This window comes from Callithrix jacchus, chromosome 8 (assembly GCF_049354715.1).
Source record: "Callithrix jacchus isolate 240 chromosome 8, calJac240_pri, whole genome shotgun sequence".
Classification (NCBI taxonomy): Eukaryota; Metazoa; Chordata; class Mammalia; order Primates; family Cebidae; genus Callithrix; species Callithrix jacchus.
Window position 1 is genome coordinate 12,062,097 of NC_133509.1, and position 22,080 is coordinate 12,084,176.

The 22,080-nt window shown below is 47.6% G+C and overlaps 2 protein-coding genes across 4 annotated transcripts in view; one reads left to right on the forward strand and one right to left on the reverse strand.

Annotated features, from left to right (window-relative positions):
• The first annotated feature begins 11,017 nt into the window (after window positions 1-11,017).
• SLC51B (SLC51 subunit beta) lies at window positions 11,018-18,325 on the forward strand. Its single transcript, XM_002753239.6, has 4 exons — window positions 11,018-11,213; window positions 13,955-14,155; window positions 16,162-16,252; window positions 17,918-18,325. The coding sequence occupies exons 2-4, from the start codon at window positions 14,059-14,061 to the stop codon at window positions 18,120-18,122; spliced, it is 393 nt and encodes a 130-aa protein (XP_002753285.1). The 5' UTR covers window positions 11,018-11,213; window positions 13,955-14,058; the 3' UTR covers window positions 18,123-18,325.
• The window catches only part of RASL12 (RAS like family 12), a 38,850-nt gene continuing 35,053 nt past the window's right edge, over window positions 18,284-22,080 (reverse strand). For all 3 annotated transcript variants that reach the window (XM_035258873.3, XM_035258872.3, XM_078333391.1), the window contains one exon: window positions 18,284-20,254. In XM_035258873.3, coding sequence (XP_035114764.1) covers window positions 19,879-20,254 — 376 coding nt within the window. In that variant the 3' untranslated portion in view covers window positions 18,284-19,878. The remainder of the gene's footprint in view (window positions 20,255-22,080) is intronic.

A 22,080-nucleotide genomic window follows, 5' to 3' on the forward strand; every position in this document is an offset into this window, starting at 1 on the left:
GCGGGCGGGGCTTGCCTGCTTGGAGGCGGGGTCTGGCTGGAGTTGGTGAACAATTTGCCCGCTACAGCAGCCCTAGATTTACGTTCTATTTAATTGCACTATGTAGCCAATCCTCCAGAATAAGTCTTTCATTTAAAAAATCCATGTATTTATTTATTTATTTTTATTTATTTAGAAAGGGTCTTGCTCTGTTGCCCAGGCTGGAGTGCTGTGGCACGATCTCACTCCAACCTCACTGTTCCTGGGCTCAAGGAACACTCCCACTTGGCCTGCGGAGTAGGCTGTACAGGCACGCACCACCACACCCAGCTGACTTTGTGTGGAGACAGGATCTCACTATGTTGTCCAGGCTGATCTCGAACTCCCCAGCTCAAGCAATCCTCCTGCCTTGGCCTCCCCAAGTGCTGAGATTAACAGGCGTGAGCCACTGCGACCCACTTTGCTATTTTCTATTCATTATTCCGGTTACTCGTCACATCTATTTTAGGAGGTAGATATTATTACAACCATGTTACGGACGAGAAACGGAGGCTCCGTGAGGTTAAGGACTTACCGGTGTATAAGGTCCACACTGCTAGTAAATGATAAACTAGAGGTGGGACTCTTGTCATTGCAAGGCTGGTACCAGATCCTAGCCGTGTGGCCTTCACAGCAATCCTATGTATTAGCAAGTCAATTACCTGCATTTTGCATGTCAGGAAATTGAGGCTCAGTTACTTGCCTGCAGTCACCTTCCTGAATGGAAGGCTCCATTTTTACTCCTTCCCTGTGGGTTTCTTTGCACACAGAGGGATATTATAAAGGCGATTCCTAGGGAAAATGGACAGGGAAACTTCTCTCCAGAAGACCTCCGAGGACCGTTAGTGCTTAGATTCTGTATCCCCAATGCCTCCTTGAGTATAGTCAGACATCCATGAAACAGGATCTGAGCAGAGACTGAATTTCGTTCTAATCTTATTCTCACCAGGTTTTTTGTTTTTGTTTTTGTTTTAGATGGAGTCTAGCTCTGTTGCTCAGGCTGGAGTGCAGTGGCCTCTGTCTAGGAGGTCAAGACTGTAGAAAATCTTTTTTTTTTTTTTTTCCTAGATGGAGTCTCACTCTGTCACCCAGGCTGGAGTGCAATAGCCTGATCTTGGCTTACTGCAACCTCCACCTCCCAGTTTCAAGCAAGTGATTCTCCTGCTTCAGCCTCCCATGTAGCTGGGATTACAGGCGCGGGCCACCAGGGCTAGCTAATTTTTGTATTTTTAGTAGAGACAGTGTTTCACCATGTTGGTCAGGCTGGTCTCGAACTCCTGACCTTGTGATCTGCCTGCCTTGGCCTCCCAAAGTGCTGAGACTATAGGCATGAGCCACCACGCCTGGCCAGAAAATCTTAAATGGAAAATAGAATCCAAATGGATAAATTAATATGCAGGTAAATTTAAGGATGGAGCCTCCAAAAAATGCAATTTGTTGTAAAATGAGTTATGCTTAGCAAAACAAAATTTTCCTTGAATTTTTTTTTTCTTATTCTAGCTATGGTATGCCTGCATATAATCGAGCCAGGCATGGTGGCTCACACCTATAATCCCAACAATTTGGGAGACCAAGATAGATGATAACTGGAGGTCAGGAGTTTGACAGCAGCCTGGACAGGACCCTGTTGCTACAAAATTTTAAAAATTAGCCAGGCATGGCGATGTATACCTATGGTCCTAACTACTTGGGAGGCTGAGGTGGGAGAATCACTTGAGCCCAGGAGATTGAGGCTGCAATGAGCCATGATCACGCCATTCCAGCCTGGGCAATGGAGTCAGATATTGTCTTTAAAAAAAAAAAAGGAGTACTTACTTGCCTTTGAGGAGTGAGAAGGACAAAATTGAGACAAATTAACACACAATTCTTACTTACCAAATTGTTTGACATTCCTCAAACACATTATTGAACAATTCATCTGCAAAATGAAACTATCAGAGTGCTGTATCTGAGAATGATTAAGCTTTAAGTACCTCCTAAAACTAAAAGAAAGGCTGATAGACTTTGATTTTTTTCTGCTCTTGGACTCTGACTTAGTAGGAGACTGAAGAAAATTTTTGATTATACTATAACCAGGAGCAAGAGGTCAAAGACATGGAAATAATTAAGGATTATGAATAAGGGTCAACGACATAGATAGTCTCAAATGTTATCGATAAGAAAGATGAAAGGGATTCAGGTGGTGGCTACAGAATGTCTTCTGTGGGAGAAAGTACATATTGTATTTGGTTTTACTGTGTCACACCAGTTTCTGCCAAACCTCCTATACTTTGCAAATATTCCTGAAATGCTTGAAGCAAAACATGTGTCTGCTGAAAAGACTTGGATCATAGTGATCCTTTCACTTCAGCATTAAAGATGACTTCCCTTTGAATACCTGTCACTCCTCTCAACCATCCTATTACAGATGAAGGCCTCAAGTCAGTGCTTCACTGGAAATAATTTCGGACTTAATTCCCCTACCTTTTCCAAAAATATCCCTCACTAATTCCACTATTTGTTGTTGTTTTTCCTCTTCTGGGTTTAACATAAAAATTAGCCCCTAGAAGAAATATGTGGTTCTGTTGGTATCACAATTTAACCAGTCCTCTGATCCTGGATATTTGTATTTTTGTTTCAAAACAAAAAAAAAAATTTTTTTTGAGATAGCATCTCACTCTGTAGCCCAGGCTGGAGTGCCATGGTGTGATCATGGCTCACTGCAGCCTCAACCTCCTGGGCTCAAGTGATTCTCCTGCCTTAGCCTCCCAAATATCTGGGACCACAGGTGCATACCACCATGCCTGGCTAATTTTTTTTGTAGAGATGGGGTCTCACTTTGTTGCCCAGGCCGGTCTTCGACTCTGAGCTCAAGTGATCCTCCTCCTCAGCCTTCCAAAGTGCTGGTATTATAGACAGAAGCCACCATGCCCACTCTTTATTTTGTTTGTTTTTGCCATTTTAAACAATGTTGCAGTGAACATCCTGAACATACACCTCTGCTCTCATGTGTCTTCATCTCCTTACATCACCACTTTCAGATTTCATTTTATTTTCCATGCAGTTTACTAAGAAGGTAACATGCTGCCATTGGGTCTTGTTAGAACTATTGTTTAACGTGAATTGTTAAACTGGCTTCTACGTGTAAGTGATGCTTGTGAAAATGAGGGTAAGAACAAATGGCTAGCCAAGGGCTTGTCCACCCCTCCTGGTGCCAGCTGATGATACATGGCCTACCCCAAGGGGCAGAACAGCCTGCCCTGGAAATACAGAGCAGTTTCCACCACTTTGAAACCTTTGCTAGCTGACACATCTTCAGCATGGGGAGAGAGGAGGCTGACACGCAGGAAGATGCTTAGCCTTAGGCCCTGAAGGTCAGTCAGAGCAAGACTCTGTCTCCTGGGACTTAACCCTGAGCTAAGGTTAAAGCAACCCCTGCAATCCAGCTGAGGGATCAGGTCTCTGGACAGCTCAGCAGGTATTCCCTACCCTCTAGCACCCATCAAAATTTAGGGGGAAACTTCTCTCTTTTTTTTTTTTTTTTTTTTTTTTTTGTGAGACGGAGTCTTGCTCTGTTGCACAGGCTGGAGTGCAGTGGCGCCATCTCGGCTCACTGCAACCTCTGCCTCCTGGGTTTAAGCAGTTCTCCGCCTCAGTCTCCCGAGTAGCTGGGATTACAGGTGCGTGCCACCGTGCCTGGCTAATTTTTGTATTTTTAATAGAGACAGGGATTTCACCATCTTGGCCAGGCTGGGCTTGAACTCCTGACCTCGTGATGCACCCGTCTCGCCTCCTTGGGATTACAGGCGTGAGCCACCACGCCCAGCCCAAAGTTCTCTTTCAGACCTTATTTAGCAGAAAAGTCAAATGATTGACCCCAGGTGGAAATCTCCCATGTTTAAAGGGCCTGGACTTTGTCATTACACAACTGGCTCCTGAAAACGGTCTCTAAAATCCTTTCCTTTTTTCTTTTTTTTTTTTTTTTCTGGGGGGTAGGGAGTGCTGGGGTGGGGTGGTATTTTTTTTTTTTTTTTGAGGGAAAAAGAGAAAAAGAAGGGGAAAAAAAGAAAAAGAGGGAAAAAGGAATATTACTTCATTCCTAAAATGGGTTTCAATAATGGCCGATCAATATTTTGAGTGTTTAAAGTGGTTAATGCATATTTTATGTGTTTAAAATGGAGACCTCTATTGTGTTTATTTGTTCTGGCTCTGAGTTCAAGTCCTGGATATCGTTATCAATTTGTTGTCTCGTTGAATCTAAATCTCATTATGTGTCTTATGTATCTGGGTGTTAAGATCTCTTATTGTTGCATTAATCCTTTTACCCTTGCATCCTTGTAGCTTTGAAATCTATTTTATTAAGTGTGAGAATTGCAACTCCTGCTTTTTATTTATTTATTTTTGCTCTTCATTTGGTTGGTGAGTTTTTTTCCATCCCCTTGTTTTGAGTCTTTGTATATCTTTAGATATATCGTTAGATTTTGTGGATAATGTATATTTTGTGTGTTTAAAATGGAGAGCTCTATTGAGTTTATTTGTTCTGGATCTTAGTTCCAGTCCCGGATATCGTTATCAATTTTCTGTCTCGTTGAATCTAAATCTCATTATGGGTCTTATGTATCTGGGTGTTAAGATCTCTTATTATTACATTAATCCTTTTACACTTGTATCCTTGTAGCTTTGAAATCTATTTTGTCAAATGTGAAAATTGCAACTCCAATCCTTTCCATTTTTCACTCCTTGTAGAACCTTATACATTTTGATAAAAATTGGAGGTCCCACTGACTACTCAAGATCACACAACTGGTAAGTAGCAAAGATGGACAGGACTAGAAGTTAGCTCTGCTGCCCTGCTATTTACTTATCCAACAGTTTTTAAACATGCAGAATGTATGTGTTAGTTACAGTACAGGGTAAGTTTCTGTAACAGGGAGATCCCCAAACTTTTCTTGTACATAACATTTCAGAAGCAGGTAGGCTGCTCTGCTACCTGAGGTCATTCAGGAGCTCAGATTCCTTCTATCTTGCTGTATGGGTTTGCAAACTTTTTTTTTTTTTTTGAGATGAAGTCTCATTCTATTGCCCAGGCTGGAGTACAGTGGTGCGATCTCAGCTCTCTGCAACTTCTGCCTCCCGGGTTCAAGCGATTCTCCTGCCTCAGCCTCCCAAGTAGCTGGGATTATAGGCATGTGCCACCATGCCCAGCTAATTTTGTATTTTTAGAAGAGACAGGGTTTTGCCATGTTGCCCAGGCTGGTCTTAAACTTCTGACCTCAAGTGATTCACCTGCCTTGGCCTCCCAAAGTGCTGGGATTACAGGCGTGAGTCGCCTCACCCAGCCATCAGACTTTTTTGTTTGGTAAATAATGACCCAATGGTAAATATTTTAGGCTTTGTGGGCCAATCATCATAGCTGCTGAATTCTGCTAATGTAGCACGAAAGCAGCACTAGGCAATATATGAACAAATGGGCATGGCATGTCCCAGTGAGATTTTTTTTTTTTTTTTAACAAAACCAGACTGCAGGTCAGATTTGGCCCATATGTTAACAATTCCTTTCCTAAGATGTTCTTTCCGCCATCCTATCTGTGTTCCAGACAGAGGAAAGAGGAAGTGGAGGGGTTGAATTTTCTCCTAAAAACATGATCCGGCCGGGTGCAGTGGCTCATGCCTATAATCCCAACACTTTGGGAGGCCGAGGCAAGCGGATCACAAGATCAGGAGTTTGAGAGCAGCCTGGCCAAAATGGCAAAATCCTGTCTCTACTGAAAATACAAAAATTAACCAGGTGTGGTGGCAGGTGCCTGTAATTCCAGCTACTCAGGAGGCTGAGGCAGGAACGTCACCTGAACCCAGGAGGCAGAGGTTGCAGTGAGCCAAGACTGTGCCATTGCACTCCAGCCTGGGCGACAGAAAGAAAGAAAAAGAAAGCAAGAAAGAAAGAAAGGGAGGGAGGGAAGAAGGAAGGAAGGAAGGAAGGAAGGAAGGAAGGAAGGAAGGAAGGAAGGAAGGAAGGAAGGAAGGAAAAACATGATCCACAGGTAGAAACAGTGCAGCATAGTACACAATAGAATACTATGCTACAACAAGAAAGAATGAACCACAACTACACACAACACGGATGAATCTCACAAGTATAATGTTGAGCAAAAGAAGCTGGCACAAACAACTGCCTATTGACTGATTACATTTATATAAAGTGTAAAAAAGGACAAAATTAATCTATGGTATTAAAAGTCAGATTGCCTATGTAAGGCATAGTGACCAGAGAAGACTTCTGGGATCTGACAATGCTCTGCTTTTCCATAGTGACCAGAGAAGACTTCTGGGATCTGACAATGCTCTGCTTTTCCATAGTGACCAGAGAAGACTTCTGGGATCTGACAATGCTCTGTTTTTCCATAGTGACCAGAGAAGACTTCTGGGATCTGACAATGCTCTGTTTTTCCATAGTGACCAGAGAAGACTTCTGGGATCTGACAATGCTCTGTTTTTCCATAGTGACCAGAGAAGACTTCTGGGATCTGACAATGCTCTGTTTTTCCATAGTGACCAGAGAAGACTTCTGGGATCTGACAATGCTCTGTTTTTCCATAGTGACCAGAGAAGACTTCTGGGATCTGACAATGCTCTGTTTTTCCATAGTGACCAGAGAAGACTTCTGGGATCTGACAATGCTCTGTTTTTCCATAGTGACCAGAGAAGACTTCTGGGATCTGACAATGCTCTGTTTTTCCATAGTGACCAGAGAAGACTTCTGGGATCTGACAATGCTCTGTTTTTCTTTTTTTCCCTTTAGAGACAGATCTTACTCTGTGGCTTAGGCTGGAGTGGAGCGTACAGTGGTGCAATTGTTCTCTTCTTGATCGGGATGGCATATGTTCCCATGCACAAGTGTGTTCACATGTGAAAATTCACTAAGCTTAATATTTGTGTACTTTTCTGTATGTATACTCCAATAAAAAGAGTTTGTGTAAATTTTTTTAAAAAGTGATTTTGAAGTTGCAATCACTTCTCAGATCTCTTTGGCCAAAACGTAGTCAAAGGACCACTTGTGACACAAGGAACCTGGGAAATGCAGGTTCATTACTTTTTTTTTCCAAGATGGAGTCTTGTCACCCAGACCTAAATGCAATGGTGTCATCTCAGCTCACTACAACCTCCACCTCCCAGGTTCAAGCAATTCTCCTGCCTCAGCCTCCAGAGTAGCTGGGATTTAAGGTGCACACTACCACACCTGGCCAATTTGCATTTTTAAGCGAGACGATTTCACCACGTTGGCCAAGCTGGTCTAGAACTCCTGACCTCATGATCTGCCCACCTCGGCCTCCCAGGTGTGAGCCACCATGCCTGGCCTGGGAAATGCAGTTTCTAGTTGGGTGGCCATATGCCTCTAAAATGTAGAGGATTCTCATTAAAAAGAAGAAGGGAAGAATGTAATCTGGGGGAGAGATTAGCAGGCTGTGCTACGGTCCACACAGCAGTCACAGGCCCATGACGGTTTTCAAATCCTGCTGGACATGACCTGTGAAGACCTCCACGCTGGTAGTAGAGTAAGTCCTCTGGTTAGCCCACTGAGCTGCCTTTGCTACTGTTTTATGGGAATAACTCCCCTGACCTTAGTTCTCTATATTAGCTGAGTTTACTCTCAGACAGGTTGTTTACTATAAAGCATGGCCACACTTTTTTGTCCTTTTTACCTTTTGCTTTTTTTTCTGCTTGGAACATGGATATAATGGCAGGAGCTGCATCAGCCATCTTGGGGCCATGAGGGAATCTTAGAAACCTCAGCCCTGAGTTCCTTGATCTTATGACATTAGTAACTGGCTACTTCTGACATTCTTCTTTGAGGATATAAACTCTTATGGTTTAAACCACTGAGATTGGGTCTTTGTCACCCAGAGCCAAACACAATTCTCAACTGACATGGAAGGCCTCCCTGAGAAGATGATATTTAAGCTGAGACTCTAAAGGTTAGGAGGTAGCAGATACCAGAATAGCAGAGGAAATTCCACTGCTGACCGCCCTTTATTTTCTAGGCAGGAAGATAAGGGACTGGAGAAGTCAGGAGAGGAGATTTCAAGGTAGGATTGATTGGCCAGGAATGAGATTGATGCTGTGAGGGAGGGAGGGCTTGGTGATGTGCTCTCATCTCCATGTGCACGTTTCCTTTGTGGCACTTGTCACACAGAAGTTGTGATGACATGATGTCTGGTGTGAACACACGTCTGCCTGTTCTGCTGGACTGCAGTCTCCATGAGGGCAAGGACAATGCTTGCGACTGTTTATCACTGGCATATTGCCTGGCATGTGGCAACCGTGGAATAAGTTATTGGATAGGCCATAGTAGAAAGAGCTAGGGTAAAAGGAGGGAGAGAAAAGACACCGAAGCAGAAGAGTGGAAAACCCAGGATTGTGCAGGCTCCTCATCAAGGGGATGCACTCCCATTAGAACCCCACAACACTCCTCCGAGGCAGACAAGGAGGATTGTGGTCAAATGGTTGCTTCAGGCACCCACATGGTATGGCCTGTCTCTCCTGGCTACCAACAGGCATGAGGTCTGTGTTGGCTACCATAGCACCCCCTTTTCCAGCCATACTATTGATCCAAGACATGGGTACATGACTGAGGCTGGGCAATTAGAGTCCTTTCCCAGGAATTTTTTAACCAGAGCTAAGAAGAGTAACTACTTCCCCTGCAGCTGTAAGAGCATGAGCTTGGGTTTCCTATCATCTGGTCCAGCTTCCCAGAGATGGCCAGCCTGGGGTAACGAGCCTGGCACCCAGAGAAAAGCATAGAAAGGGCCAGAGAAAGCCACCACTACCGGTCTTCAAATCCCTGCTTCCCGCATCCCTCAGGTCAGCTCCACCCTGCCTTTCCCAGTTTATGAGCCAATAAATTCCTTTCGTGTTTAAGAGAGTTAGTGTTGAGTTCCTCTCCTGAAATCTATCAGCTCCCTTTCTCTCCAAAATGCGCCCTGAATCTGACCACTTCTCATCGTCTCCACCGCCACCAGACCGGTCCAGACTACCACCATGGTGTGCCTGGATGAGTGTAACAGCCTCCCAGTGGTCTCCCTGTTCCTCTCCTGCTCTCCTACAATCCATTTTCCACCCAACAGGCCAAGTAATCTTAGACAAACGTCAATCAGATCACATCACTTCCCTGCCTAAAACCCTCCAGTGGCTTCGCATTACTTTTAGGGTAAAATCTAAGTCCTCGCCCTGTTTTCCAAGCCCCTCCGTGATCTGCTCCTGTCCACCCTCCTTATTCCACACCACTTCCCCTCATCACTGCGATTCAGCTACACTGGCCACCTTTTTGTCCCAGAGATATTAAGCTCATTATTTCTTCAGTGTCTTTGTACTTGCTTTTTTTTTTTTTTTTTTTTTGAGATGGAGTCTCAGCCCAGGCTGGAGTACAATGGCACAATCTTGGCTCACTGCAACCTCCATCTCCTGGGTTCAAGCAATTCTCCTGTCTCAGCCTCCTGAGTAGCTGGGACTACAGATGTCTGCCACCACATCTGGCTAATTTTTGTATTTTTAGTAGAGATGAAGTTTCACCTTGTTGGTCAGGCTGGTCTCGAACTCCTGACCTCAGGTGATTTACCTGCCTCGGCCTCCCAAAGTGCTGGGATTATGGGTGTGAGCCACCACGCCTGGCCTTTGTACCTGCTTTCTCAGGCCTTTGCATGGTTAACCCCTCATCAGTTTTAGTATAGTAATACAGTAATCATGGCTCCCCCACCCCATCCTGTTCTATATCATTATGTTCTTTAAATTATTCACAGAAATTATCACTAGCTGTAAGTATTTTTTAGTTATGTTTTTGCTTACGTTTTTGTTGGCTATCTCCTGCGGAGTTTGAGCTCCAAGAGAGCAGGGTCCTCACCGGTCTTATTTATCATGTATTACACAGTAGATGCTCAGGCAACATTTATTCAATGAATAAATGAATGCATTACAAAATGAGGAGGAGTGCCAGGCGCAGTGACTCATGCCTGTAATCCTAGCACTTTGAGAGGCTGAGGCGGGCGAATCACAAGGACAGGAGTTCAAGACCAGCCTGACCAACATGGTGAAACCCTGTCTCTACTAAAAATACAAAAATTAGCCAGGAATGGTGGTGCATACCTGGTACTCAGGAGGCTGAGGCAGGAGAATCGCTTGAACCCTGGAGGCGGCGGTTGCAGTGAGCTGAGATCATGCCACTGCACTCCATCCTGGGCAACAGAGTAAGACTCCGGTCTCAAAAAAAAAATGGGGTGGAGCTGGCGCTCCAGGCAGCCCCTAGGTTCCCTGCTGGGTCTTCTTTCCTCTGCCCCCTGCTGAAAACTGTTTAAGTCATAGAGGAGCTTGGGCTTGACATGTGACCTCACTCAGCCTCTGTTTCATTTGTGAAATAAGAAATAAGCCCACTCCTTGCTAAACCAACAGTTGCTTAAGATGCAAGGAGCCAGTTTGTGGAAAAGTCCACAGACTATCAGAGTTGAATGGAGCTGGCCTGGTGGGAGGAGCACCTCATTCCTGCTTCCCCACCAAGTTGCTTGCCTTGGCCTGCTTCCTGCTCTCTGGGTCACTGGTTCTCACAGATGCTTTCCCAACCCCCACCTCCAAAGGTCTTATTTTATAGCTCCTTGTGAGGAATTCACATGATACCACGACCTTCGCTATGAGAAAGCACAGGTTGTAAAAGGCCAGCCCTGGCTCCTTGCTCCATGGTTAAATATTGATGATATTGGGAATTAGAGACCTGGAGTGGGCACACCACATATTCCCCTGCAGTGCTGGAACCCACAGACCGCAGGTTCTCTGCAGCCCATTCTCCTGCCCGTCCAGAGGATCTGGATGTATTCTCTTTACTTGAAGCCAACATGTAACAAAGAAAGAACTGGGCTCATGGTGCTTTCAGATTGTGAAAGTCAGGTGGCGCTTGTTTGCACTCTGAGGCCACTCATTCAAGAGGTCAGTCACCCCGGAGTGGTAGAGAAGGCTCTAGGCCTGGGCGTGTGCTAAGGGCAGAGCTACCAGATGAGCCCAGCTGCCGCAGGCTCTCCAGGCACTGTCTCCTAAGTAACAGCTGTGACTGCCTGGGAGAGCTCATGTGCAAAGACAATCCTGTTGTCCCAATAAGAGGAGGAAGAGGAAGATACAGAAATCGGTGCAGCTCCCAACAGCAGATCAAGGCAGTCCCCAGGAACTCAGGACCCAGGGTGAGTGTCCTCATCTTGCCTTGGGGATGGGTGGCCCAGGTCTTTGGGAAGAAATCACAGTCCGACAGCAGATGGTTAAACCCTGTTTAAAACGCAGGGGTCTCCCAGAGGGGCCTAAATGAGACAAGACAACTAAATGCAGTATGACATCCTAAATGAGATCCTGGAAAAAGAAAAGAACATTAAAGGCAAAACTAATGACATGCAAATAAGGCATAAGGTTTAATTTATTCATGAAAGTGACAATATGATGCTCTCTCTAGAAGCAAACTGGATATGTGCTTCGATAGAAGTATGTGTTTGGCCAGGCCTGGTGGCTCAGGCCTGCTATAATCCCAGCACTTTGGGAGGTTGAGGCAGGTGGATCACCCCAGATCAGGAGTTCGAGACCAGCCTGACCAATGTGGTGAAACCCCATCTCTATTAAAAATATAAAAATTAGCTGGGTGTGGTGGCAGGCGCCTGTAATCCCAGCTACTCAGGAGGCTGAGGCAGGAGAATCACTTGAACCCGGGAGGTGGAGGTTGCAGTGAGCCAAGATCGTGACATTACACTCCAGCCTGGGCGACGAGAGTGAAACTCTGTCTCTAAAAATAAATAAATGAATAAATAAATAAAAATACAAAATTAGCTGGGCATGGTGCCTGTAATCCCAGCACTCTGGGAGGCCGAGGCAGGTGGATCACCTGAGGTCAGGAGTTTGAGACCAACCTGGCCAACATGATAAAATGCTGTCTCTACTAAAAATACAAAAATTAGCCAGGTGTGGTGGCACGTGCCTGTAATCCCAGCTACTTGGGAGGCTAAGGCAGGAGAATCGCTTGAACCTGGGAGGTGGAGGTTGTAGTGAGCTGAGATCACACCATTGCACTCCAGCCTGGGCGACAAGAATGAAACGTCATCTCAAAAAAAAGAAAAGTCTACAAACAGACAAAATATACATTAAACATATGCAGATAAATACACATACACATTGAAAACTGTAATTGCATGCATTCTTCTCATGAAGGCAGTGTGTACTCATAAGAAACCACACAGTGTAGACGGGGTCAACATGAATGCCCTGTGTGTCTAAGCCTCTTCCCACACCCTAGAGGAAGACTGTTTGGTTTCTCGACCTCTACACTTTTCTCTGTGAGTTCAGGGGGTCCGCATATGAGACAGGGGCCTGTGGCTGATGTTACCAATCAATCCAGGTACGCTTACATCTGAGACGGTGCTCTGGACAGTCAGTTGGAGCTAGAACACCGATCACATCTGTTAGCCATTCCTGTAACTTTGTCTTTCCATAATTTTAGATCGGTAGGTAGGTAGGTAGGTAGGTAGATAGACAGCTAGACTCTCCCTCAAACAAGTGAGTAGGCAGTGTGCAGCTGAGTCCTTGAAAGTCTCAGAAAGCACAGTGGCTCACGCCTGTATTCCTAGCACTTTGGGAAGCTGAGGTGAGTGGATCACCTGATATCACCAGTTTAAGACTAGTCTGGGAAACATGGTGAAATCCCATCTTTACTAAAAATACAAAAATCAGCTGGGCATGGTGGCATGTGCCTGTAGTCCCAGCTACTCAGAAGGCTGAGACAGAAGACTTGCTTGAACCTGGGAGGTGGAGGTTGCAGTGAGCGGAGCTCATGCCACTGCACTCCAGCCTGGGCGAGACAGCAAGACTCCGTCTCAAAAAAAAAAAAAGTCTAAGAAAGGTATTTTTTTTCTCCCCGACTTCTGTCTCCACATCGACACATGACTGATCATTCACATATGAAAAGGTTAAGTCAGTATTACATTTGTGTCAAAATATTTTCCCTTGCAATTTGTTTGTATGCCTTTTTAGTTTTCTCAGGTCGCTTGGCTGGAGGAAACTCTGAGGTCAAGCTATTTCTTTTGTTTATACTCCGATTTTCTGTCTGGCTGTTTGCCATCCAGTTGTTTTTGAATGCCCCTGGCTAAGCGTCCAAAGGCTTTTTGGGGCTGAGATTGTTGGACAGGGCCCTGGACAACTGACTGTCCAGAGCACTGTCCAATAAGGATTGTGACATTCCATCCAGTCTCAGATGTAAGGGTGCCTGGATTGATTAGCTCCTAAGGCAAGGTCAGAGTGTGAGGCGACCTGAGAATGCTTCGATCCTTCCTTTACACCTTTTTTCTTGATGTCCTGTGGCATGTTTTATAATTGATCTGTTCAAAATCCTTCCCGTTTTATTTTAGTTACATTTATCTCCATTCCTGCTCTCTTCCTCCTCCTCCCAAAGAGACAACTTAATGTGTTTAATGTGTGTCCTTTAAAAAAATGTGTTATTGAGCCAGGCATGGTGGCTCATGCCTGTAATCCCAGCTCTTTGGGAGGCTAAGGAGGGAGGATCACCTGAGGTCAGGAGTTCAAGACCAGCCTGGCCAACATGGCAAAACCCTGTCTCTACTAAAAATATAAATAATTAGCTGGGCATGGTGGCACACACCTGTAATCCCAGCTACTCAGGAGGCTGAGGCACAAGAATTGCTTGAACTCAGGAGGCAGAGGTCATGGTGAGCCAAAATTGCACTACTGCACTCCAGCCTGGGCAACAGACCAAGACTCTGTCTCAAAAAAAAAAACAAACAGAAAAAACAATTTGAATCACTGAAACTTCTACAGTCTCTGCCCCTCCAGGTCCCATAACTTTGGGCCAGAGGAGATCTGGGTTTGGGCACAGAGGAAGATCAAACTCAGGGGGGATATCCGGTCATGCTCTCTGCTTTGTTTCCAGGGGTCTTAGGGCTTTCTGCCAGAACCGAGGAGGCCAGGAGAGCTGCTGGGGCTAAGGGCCTAAGGACCTCATTGCCAGCGGCTCACACCACCAGGAGCAGGGGCATGGAGCATAGTCAGGTGGCTCCCGGAGCCCCAGCCGGTACTGTGGTGCCCCAGGAGCTGCTGGAAGAGATGCTTTGGTTTTTTCGTGTGGAAGATGGTAAGTGGTGAAAGATTAATGGCAGGGGTCGGGGTGTGCCCCGCAACACAGAGCAGAGTTTGGTTGAAGCCCTTGACACTGTTGTCCCCTCCAGGCCTGGCAGCAAGACAGGAACTCAGTCTGGGGTGTCTCAGTACCCAGAGGGGTCTGGCTGAATGCCCCCCCTTTCCTTTTCCCCAGGTGTAGTCGCTCATTTATGCAGCCCTCCAACCATCACAACATTTATTAAGCTCCTACTGTGTACCAGACACTATTGTCAGCACTGGGGCGACAATAGTGAATAAAACACAAAAATCTCTGCCTTCATGGAACGTACATTCTAGTGGGGATTAAATATAAACAACTAAGGCCAGGCGCAGTGGCTCACGCCTGTAATCCCAGCACTTTGGGAGGCTGAGGTGGATCACGAGGTCAAGAGATCGAGACCAGCCTGGCCAACATGGTGAAACCCCGTCTCTACCAAAAATACAAAAAAATTAGCTGGGTGTGGTAGCGCGCGCCTGTAGTCCCAGCTACTCGGGAGGTTGAGGCAGGAGAATTGCTTGAATCCAGAAGGCGGACGTTGCAGTGAGCCAAAATCGTGCCACTGCACTCCAGCCTGGCGCCTGGTGACAGAGCGAGACTCTGTTTGGAAATAAATAAACAAATAAAATAAAAAATGAAAAATAAAATAACTAAAAGGCATAGGGCATTGGTGATGAGTGATAAAAAGAAAAATTACACAGAGAAAGAGAATAGGAAGTACCCAGCAAGGGCAGGAATGTGGTCAAGGAAGTCCTCACTAAAAAGGTGACTTTTTATCGTCAGGAAGGTGGCTGGCGGGAAGCTGGGGAATTCGCTATGCAGATTATTTGGGGGAGGACCATTCCTGGAGGGAGGACAGCAAATGCAACTGCTCTGGGGCTGGACCCTGCCTCATTTTGGCGCAGCATGGAGGAATCCTGAGTAGCCACATTCAGTTCAGCCACTTTATGTATTCTCTGTGGACAGATGCCATTCCTTCTGCCCCTCTCCCTGCCTTCTTTCCTTTTTTTTTTTTTCTTTTGTCTTTTTTGGAGGCAGAGTCACTCTATTCCCAGGCTGGAGTGCAGTGGTGCGATCTTGGCTCACTGCAAGCTCTGCCTCCTGGATTCAAGTGATTCTCATGCCTCAGCCTCCCAAGTAGCTGAGATTACAGGGGTACCCCACCACATCCAGCTAATTTTTGCATTTTTATTATTTTTTAATTTTTATTTTATTATTATTTTTTGAGACAGAGTCTCGTTCAGACTGGACTGTGGTGGCACGATCTCGGCTCACTGCAACCTCCGCCTCCCGGGTTCAAGTGATTCTCCTGCCTCAGCCTCGCAAGTAGCTGGGATTACAGGTGTGTGCCACCACATCCAGCTTTTTGTAGTTTTAGTAGAGATGGGGTTTTACTGTTTTAGCCAGGATGGTCTTGATCTCCCGACCTCGTGATCTGCCCACCTCAGCCTCCCAAAGTGCTGGGATTACAGGCGTGAGCTATCACACCCAGCCTCTATTTTTGTATTTTTAGTAGAGATTGAGGTTTCACCATGTTGGCCAGGCTGGTCTCAAACTCCTGATCTCAGGTGATCCAGCTGCCTTGGCTTCCCAAAGTGCTGGGATATAGGTGTGAGCCACTGTGCCAGCCTTCTTTCTTTTCCTTGTGCTACACAGAGGGCCAGCCCTGGCAAAACTGAATATTGTTAAGTTTATCTTGGCCCACCTCTCCCCTGCCCTTCACCCCTGTTGCCCCACTATTATTTAACTGCAGTACTGCCTCCTCCATTAGATTAGGCCTTCTCTAGAGTAGACTGTGTCTTCCACCCTCCCACCTGTTAGACTGGGAGTGCCCCAGGGCAAGCGGCTAGTCTTGATTAGGGCCTCTGCAGCAAGGGAGAGTTGATGCTGTAAGCTGGGTTTGAGCCCAGGCCCCAGCTGTTAGTGGGCTTGAGAGGTACCTGACTGCTCCTCAGGGCTCTGTCCTGTGTGTCCCTCCACAGCATCTCCCTGGAATCATTCCATCCTTGCCCTGGCAGCTGTGGTGGTCATGATAAGCATGGTCCTCCTGGGAAGGAGCATCCAGGCAAGCAGGTGAGGAGCTGGTCCTAGGGACATAGGGTGGTCTCTGAGGGGTATAGGCCCTGCCTTCCCAGAGGGAAATCTAGAGAGGGGTCACTTAGGGACCATGGCTGTCCACCCTTTGGGACAGCAAAATTCAGCCTTCAGGGTCCTTTGAGAACCCAAAGCTGGTAAAAAAAAAAAAAAAAAAAAAAAAAAACAGCAACAGGGCCGGACATGGTGGCTCACACCTGTAATTCCAGCACTTTGGGAGGCCAAGGCGGGCGGATCACCTGAGGTCGGGAGTTCGAGCATGGCCTGACCAAGATGGATCTCTACTAAAAATACAAAATTAGCAGGGTGTGGTGGCGCATGCCTGTAATCCCAGCTACTTGGGAGGCTGAGGCAGGAAAATCGCTTAAATCTGGCAGGCGGCAGTTGCGGTGAGCCAAGATCTCGCCATTGCACTCCAGCCTTGTTGACAAGAGCAAAACTCCATCTCAAAACAACAGCAACTAAAACAGCAACAGTCCCTGATTACCACCCCCTGGCCCTGGACAGCAGGCAGCCAAGACTTGGAGGAGTGCAGCCATTCAGGAGGGGAGCTTGCCATTCTCACCCTGTCAGGACACATGCACCTCAGCAAGGCCAACTCAGGGATGAGTGGCCGTCCACAGGCACGGCACATCTGTTTCCCCTACAACCCAGGCAGAATCTCTGGGCAGACAGCTTACCACCACTAGGTCCCTCCACTATAGCTAGGAAGTCTAGGGGCATCTTGAATAAAACCAAACTGGAGAGAGGACAGACGCGTGGGAGTCGTTAGAAGGTTAAGGAAGTGGGCAGTGGGAGCCAGTGAAGGTAGTTGTGGGAGGGGAGTGATGTGTACCGATGGGGTTTTAGAAACATGACTGGTGTTGTACATAGGCTGGCTTGGAGAAGGAAACACCCAGAGGCAGAGAGATTACTTAGAAATTTCCTACAGTGGTGTGAGAGATGAGGTCTGTGGTGACAAGGACCTATGCTGAGTAGGATTAAAGTCCGAGGCCAGAGACAGTGTGGTTAGGTGAAAGGAACATGGGACTCAGAATCAGGGGGCTGAAGTGCACACCCCAGTTATGTCCATCCTTGGGCTCTTTTATTTATTTATTTTTGAGAGAGTCTCTCTGTGTTGCCCAGGCTGGAGTGCAATGGTGCAATCTCAGCTCACTACAACTTCTGCCTCCCAGGTTCAAGCCATTTTCCTGCTTTAGCCTCCCAAGTAGCTGCAATTACAGGCACGACCATATCCAGCTAATTTTTGTATTTTTAGTAGAGATGGGATTTTGCCATATTGGCCAGACTGGTGTGAGCCACCAGCCTCGGCCTCCCAAAGTGCTGGGATTACAGGCATGAGCCACTGCATCCAGCCTCCCTGAACGTTTCCTCACTTGGAAGGTGTGGGGTGGCAATGATATTTGAGCTCACAGGTGACAGTAAGGGTTCCTTGAGATGACACACACACAAGCATAAGCCATTTCTCTGTCGAAGCAACATCCAACCTTTGCTGCTGCTTCCCCCACCCCCACCCCCCACACAGTATATAGGATATATACTGCATATAGGATTTTCCCCTGAGACTCCTTAAGCCATTTGGGAGACCCAGTCCTGCCCCAACCACTCAGCCTCCCTGGTTAACACTGTTCCCTGTCCCCCCAGAAATCAAAAGATGCAGCCACCAGAAAAAGAAACTCCGGAAGTTCTGCATTTGGATGAGGCCAGAACCAAGGATCACAGCAGCCTAAACAACCTAAGACAGACTTTGCTCTCAGAAAAGCCAAACTCGGCCCAGGTGGAACTCGAGTTAAAAGAGAGAGATGTGCTGTCAGTTTTCCTTCCAGATGTACCAGAAACTGAGAGCTAGTGAAGGTTCAGAGAAGCCCCACCCTAAGCCAGGCACACGATCTGGGCTCAGCTCAGCGGCCTGAAACCTCAGACTTTACAGCCTCTCCCAAGCACAGTGCTTTCTTCTTCTTCTTTTTTTAAAGTAGATACAATGAATGAACTGCAAGCAAACTAAAATTCTGTTATTAAAAAAATCTTTTATTAAAATGCTCCTGGAAGTGAGCGGGTAGTGTTGCAGTGTGTTCAGATGGCAGTGGTACATACACACACACACACAAGTGGCTTGGAGCAAAAGTGCGAAATCCGTATCTGGCCTGTGTGTCAGGAAGCCTGGCTAGGACTCTAAGCATGTGGTCTTGAATAGTTCACACCAAGCTCCCCCCGCCCCCCCCGCCCACTCCCCCACCCCCCCGCGCCGACCTCAGCTCCTCCATTTACAGAACGTGGCTGAAGACTGGGTCAGAGATGCTGTCTGCAATCCAGCAGCAGTCTTGAGACTGCTAAGAGGGGAAGGAGCAGGATTCCAGGCTTGGAACCCCCTTCCCAATCCTTCCACCCACCAGGGCACTCTCCTTCCCTGCTTATCTGCTAAGAATCTGTGCAACACTTCCTTTGGACTTGGTGGGTGGCAAACACAATCAGATAATGACCATACTGTCTGCCTCGGAGGGACTTTCTTGCCAAAGGTGGGATCCCAGAGGAGCGTCCTGATCCCACGTCTGAGCCGTGGTATTCCGGAATAAGCTGTGCCGACACCACCAAATAACATATGCAAAAATCTGCTTTATTAACCCAAAATGATTTAGGTTCTAAAGTGGGCTTTGAACACTCAGACCCATTGCTGAGGGTCCTGGGTCCTGCCAAACCAGAAGACAAACAGGGATACTGTTTTTCCACCTGTAAGGGGGCATGCCCTGTAGCCCCTGGATGGGTCTGATGCTGCTGTGGGCTCCCTGGAGCCCTGGGTAACTCACTAGAGTGACAACTTTCTTCTCAGCCTGATCATTAAACTTGAGGGAGCTGGTCCTGAGGTTCTACGGACAGCGTCATTAACAGTGGGAAAACATGGGGACTCTGCTGGTGAAAGAACTCTGGGGTTCCTTACATTGGACAGCCCCCTCCCTTTTACCCTCATTGAGAGGCCAAGTGCTGGAAATACCCCTTCCTGGGGCCTGTTTGCCCCGCCCAGGCAGCCCATTGGATTATTTTAACTAGATTTTCCTTAGATAAACTGTGGAGTTTGTAGCCTGGGCCTTCTGTGAAGTCAGCAGATGACAGGAGGTCCTGGCTCTGGCCTCTGAAACTGCAGCCGCCCTGCCTTTCCCGTCCACCAGGTGGCACAAGGACCCCAGGGCTGTCATTCTACAGGCTGTTCTCAGGCCTGACATTGACAGAGCTGTCCACCCGGACTGTCCACGAAGGGCCACAGCTGGCCCAACTGTAGCTGGAGCAGGAAAGGCTGATGGCAGCAGGATGGACACTGCAGTTTCTTCCTACTTAAGGCTAACCCCAGGTCTCTGGGTTGTCGCAGTGGCTGTTTCCCTCCAGGGCCACAGATGTGGTGGTTACCATGAAGAACAAGGCCTGGCGGGAACAGTAGCAGCATCCCTGCCTGCCACTCCAGCTCACACAGGGAACTGAGTGTAGAGACACTGCTTGGTGCTGGAGGTGGGGTCTGCTGTCCATCAGAGGGAAAGGCCGGTGGTGAGAAGCCAGCCCCTGTCCTGCTGAAGTCCTATCCAGCCGCCGAGCCCAGAGTTCCTGGGGAGGGGCCCTCAGAAGATCTTGAAGCCCTTCAGGAGGGTCAGGGTAGGTGCCTTGCGCTTGCTCTGGGCCCGGGAAGACTTCACGGTGACCAGCTTGGCCTGGGCCACAGTGGGCATCTCCTTCAGGCTGACAGTGGAGAGTGTGTTGAAGGTGCAGCTGGCCAGCCCATGGCGGGCAGTGAGCGGGGCCTGGTGGGGCAGGGCCCTATCCTCAGAGATGAAGAGGGGCCGAGTCAAGGGGCTCTTCTCCAGCTCCCGCCGAGCCTCTCGCACTGCCTCGTGGAAGACGTGCTGCACGTGCTCAAAGTCCAGACAGGCAGAGACCTCGAAAAACAGGCACCCAAACCTGCCTGCCAAGGCCACGCCCTCTGCCTTAGTGACTTGCCTGGTGAGGAAGCAGGGTGAGGCAGGGAGTTAGGAGCAGGCTGTGCCAAGTTGGGCAGACCAGCTCCTAGACCCAGTGCCCACAGACTAGCTGGGTGGTCTTAGATCATCTTCATCTCTCTGGGTCTCAGTGTTCTCATCAGTACAATGCGTTGCTGACCTCTGCCTCTCAGGGTTGTTAGGATTATAAAAGACAACTTGTACCTGGCACAGATTCAGTGCTCAATAAATGGTGGCTGATGTCACCCAAGCCAGAATTTCAGGATGAGGATGAGGGTAAGAAGCTGTTCCAAATCGCCCATGCTAGACCCTGCCTGTGGCTGGAGGAAGCAGGCCATTCCCAGCCCCATCTCTTCTCTACCCCAACAAGGGTCCCTGGGGCAGGAAACAGGCCACCCACAGCTCTGGCTTGTGGGAGCAGCTCTAGAGAGAAGCGGTCATTTGGACTGAAGGGTTAGGCCACAGAGGTGATTCCAGAAGCCTATGGTTGGCAGAGTTCTCAGGGCTCCTGGGGTGTTCTCAGGGTAGGAGAGAGCAGGGGTGACAACACTTCATGGTGAGGAGGGCAAAAGGAGAGAGGGGGCAACACCTATTCCAGTTTAGTTCAACACCACCTCCCATGAGGGGAAAATCGAGTAACTGAAACTTGGGAAGGTCCTGGAGGCTTCTGGACTGAGAGCCGTGGGAATTGAGGTGGGAGGAAAAAGAAGACTGGCTCTCGGGTAGGTCAGATGTCTAGAAGAGGGAAGAGACGGGGGTCCCTGAGGTCTTGGGGCTGAGATTCCACTGGCTGGATCCTCCTGACCTATTGCTGAGTGGACACTGCCCATTTCCGAGCATGATGGCACAGCCACCAGATGAGAGGAGGCACTCGAGTGGGCCATAGTGGGGAAAGTTTCTGAGCCACTCCATCAGTAGGGGGAGTCTCGGAGAGACAGAGAGAATGACTGGAACTAAGAGTCAGAGGCATCGAATCTGCTCTCCACCCAGGACAGCTGTTCTGTCGGAAGCTCACCACGTCCTAAGGAACCCTTCTGGGAAGAATACTTGCTCTTATTTACTTCTATGATGAGCTCGAATCTGCAGCTTGAATAATGAATTCTCACAAACACAAACCCTGTGTTTGCATGCATGTGTGTGAGTGGGTGACAGAGGCACAGGACATCATTCTTTGTTTTACTTTGTTGCATCCTAGTGAAAAGTTTATCAGTGGCTTGGGAAGCACCACCCTAACCCACATTTTACCCTTTAGCTGTGAGACAGTCATGGGAGACAATGACCAATGCTCAGCGAAAAGTCAGATTTCCTGTGCTTCCCGGAATCGTAATCTACTAAACTCGGACTTGATCGAAGAAGGAAATGGGGATACATTGTCATAAGTTGTTTTTATTTTGTTGTTTTTTGAGACAGAGCCTTGTTCTGTCACCCAGGCTGGAGTGCAGTGGCACGATCTCGGCTCACTGCAACCTCTGCCTACCGGGTTTAAGCAATTCTCTGCCTCAGCCTCTCAAGTAGCTGGGATTACAGGCACCCACCACTATGCCCAGCTAATTTTTGTATTTTTAGTAGAGATAGGGTTTTACCATCTTGGCCAGGCTGGTCTTGAACTCCTGACCTCGTGATCCACCCGCCTTGACCTCCCAAAGTGCTGGGATTACAGGCATGAGCCACCGCGCCCGGCCGTCCTAAGTTGTTTTTAGGGAACGGGTGGGATCAGCTTCATTTGAGCATGTATTCTTTGTTATTTGCTCCCAAACTATTTTAGACAATCCCTTTGACAAAGATTGGAGTCAAAAAAATGATCCGTAATGTTTTTCACTGTATTGA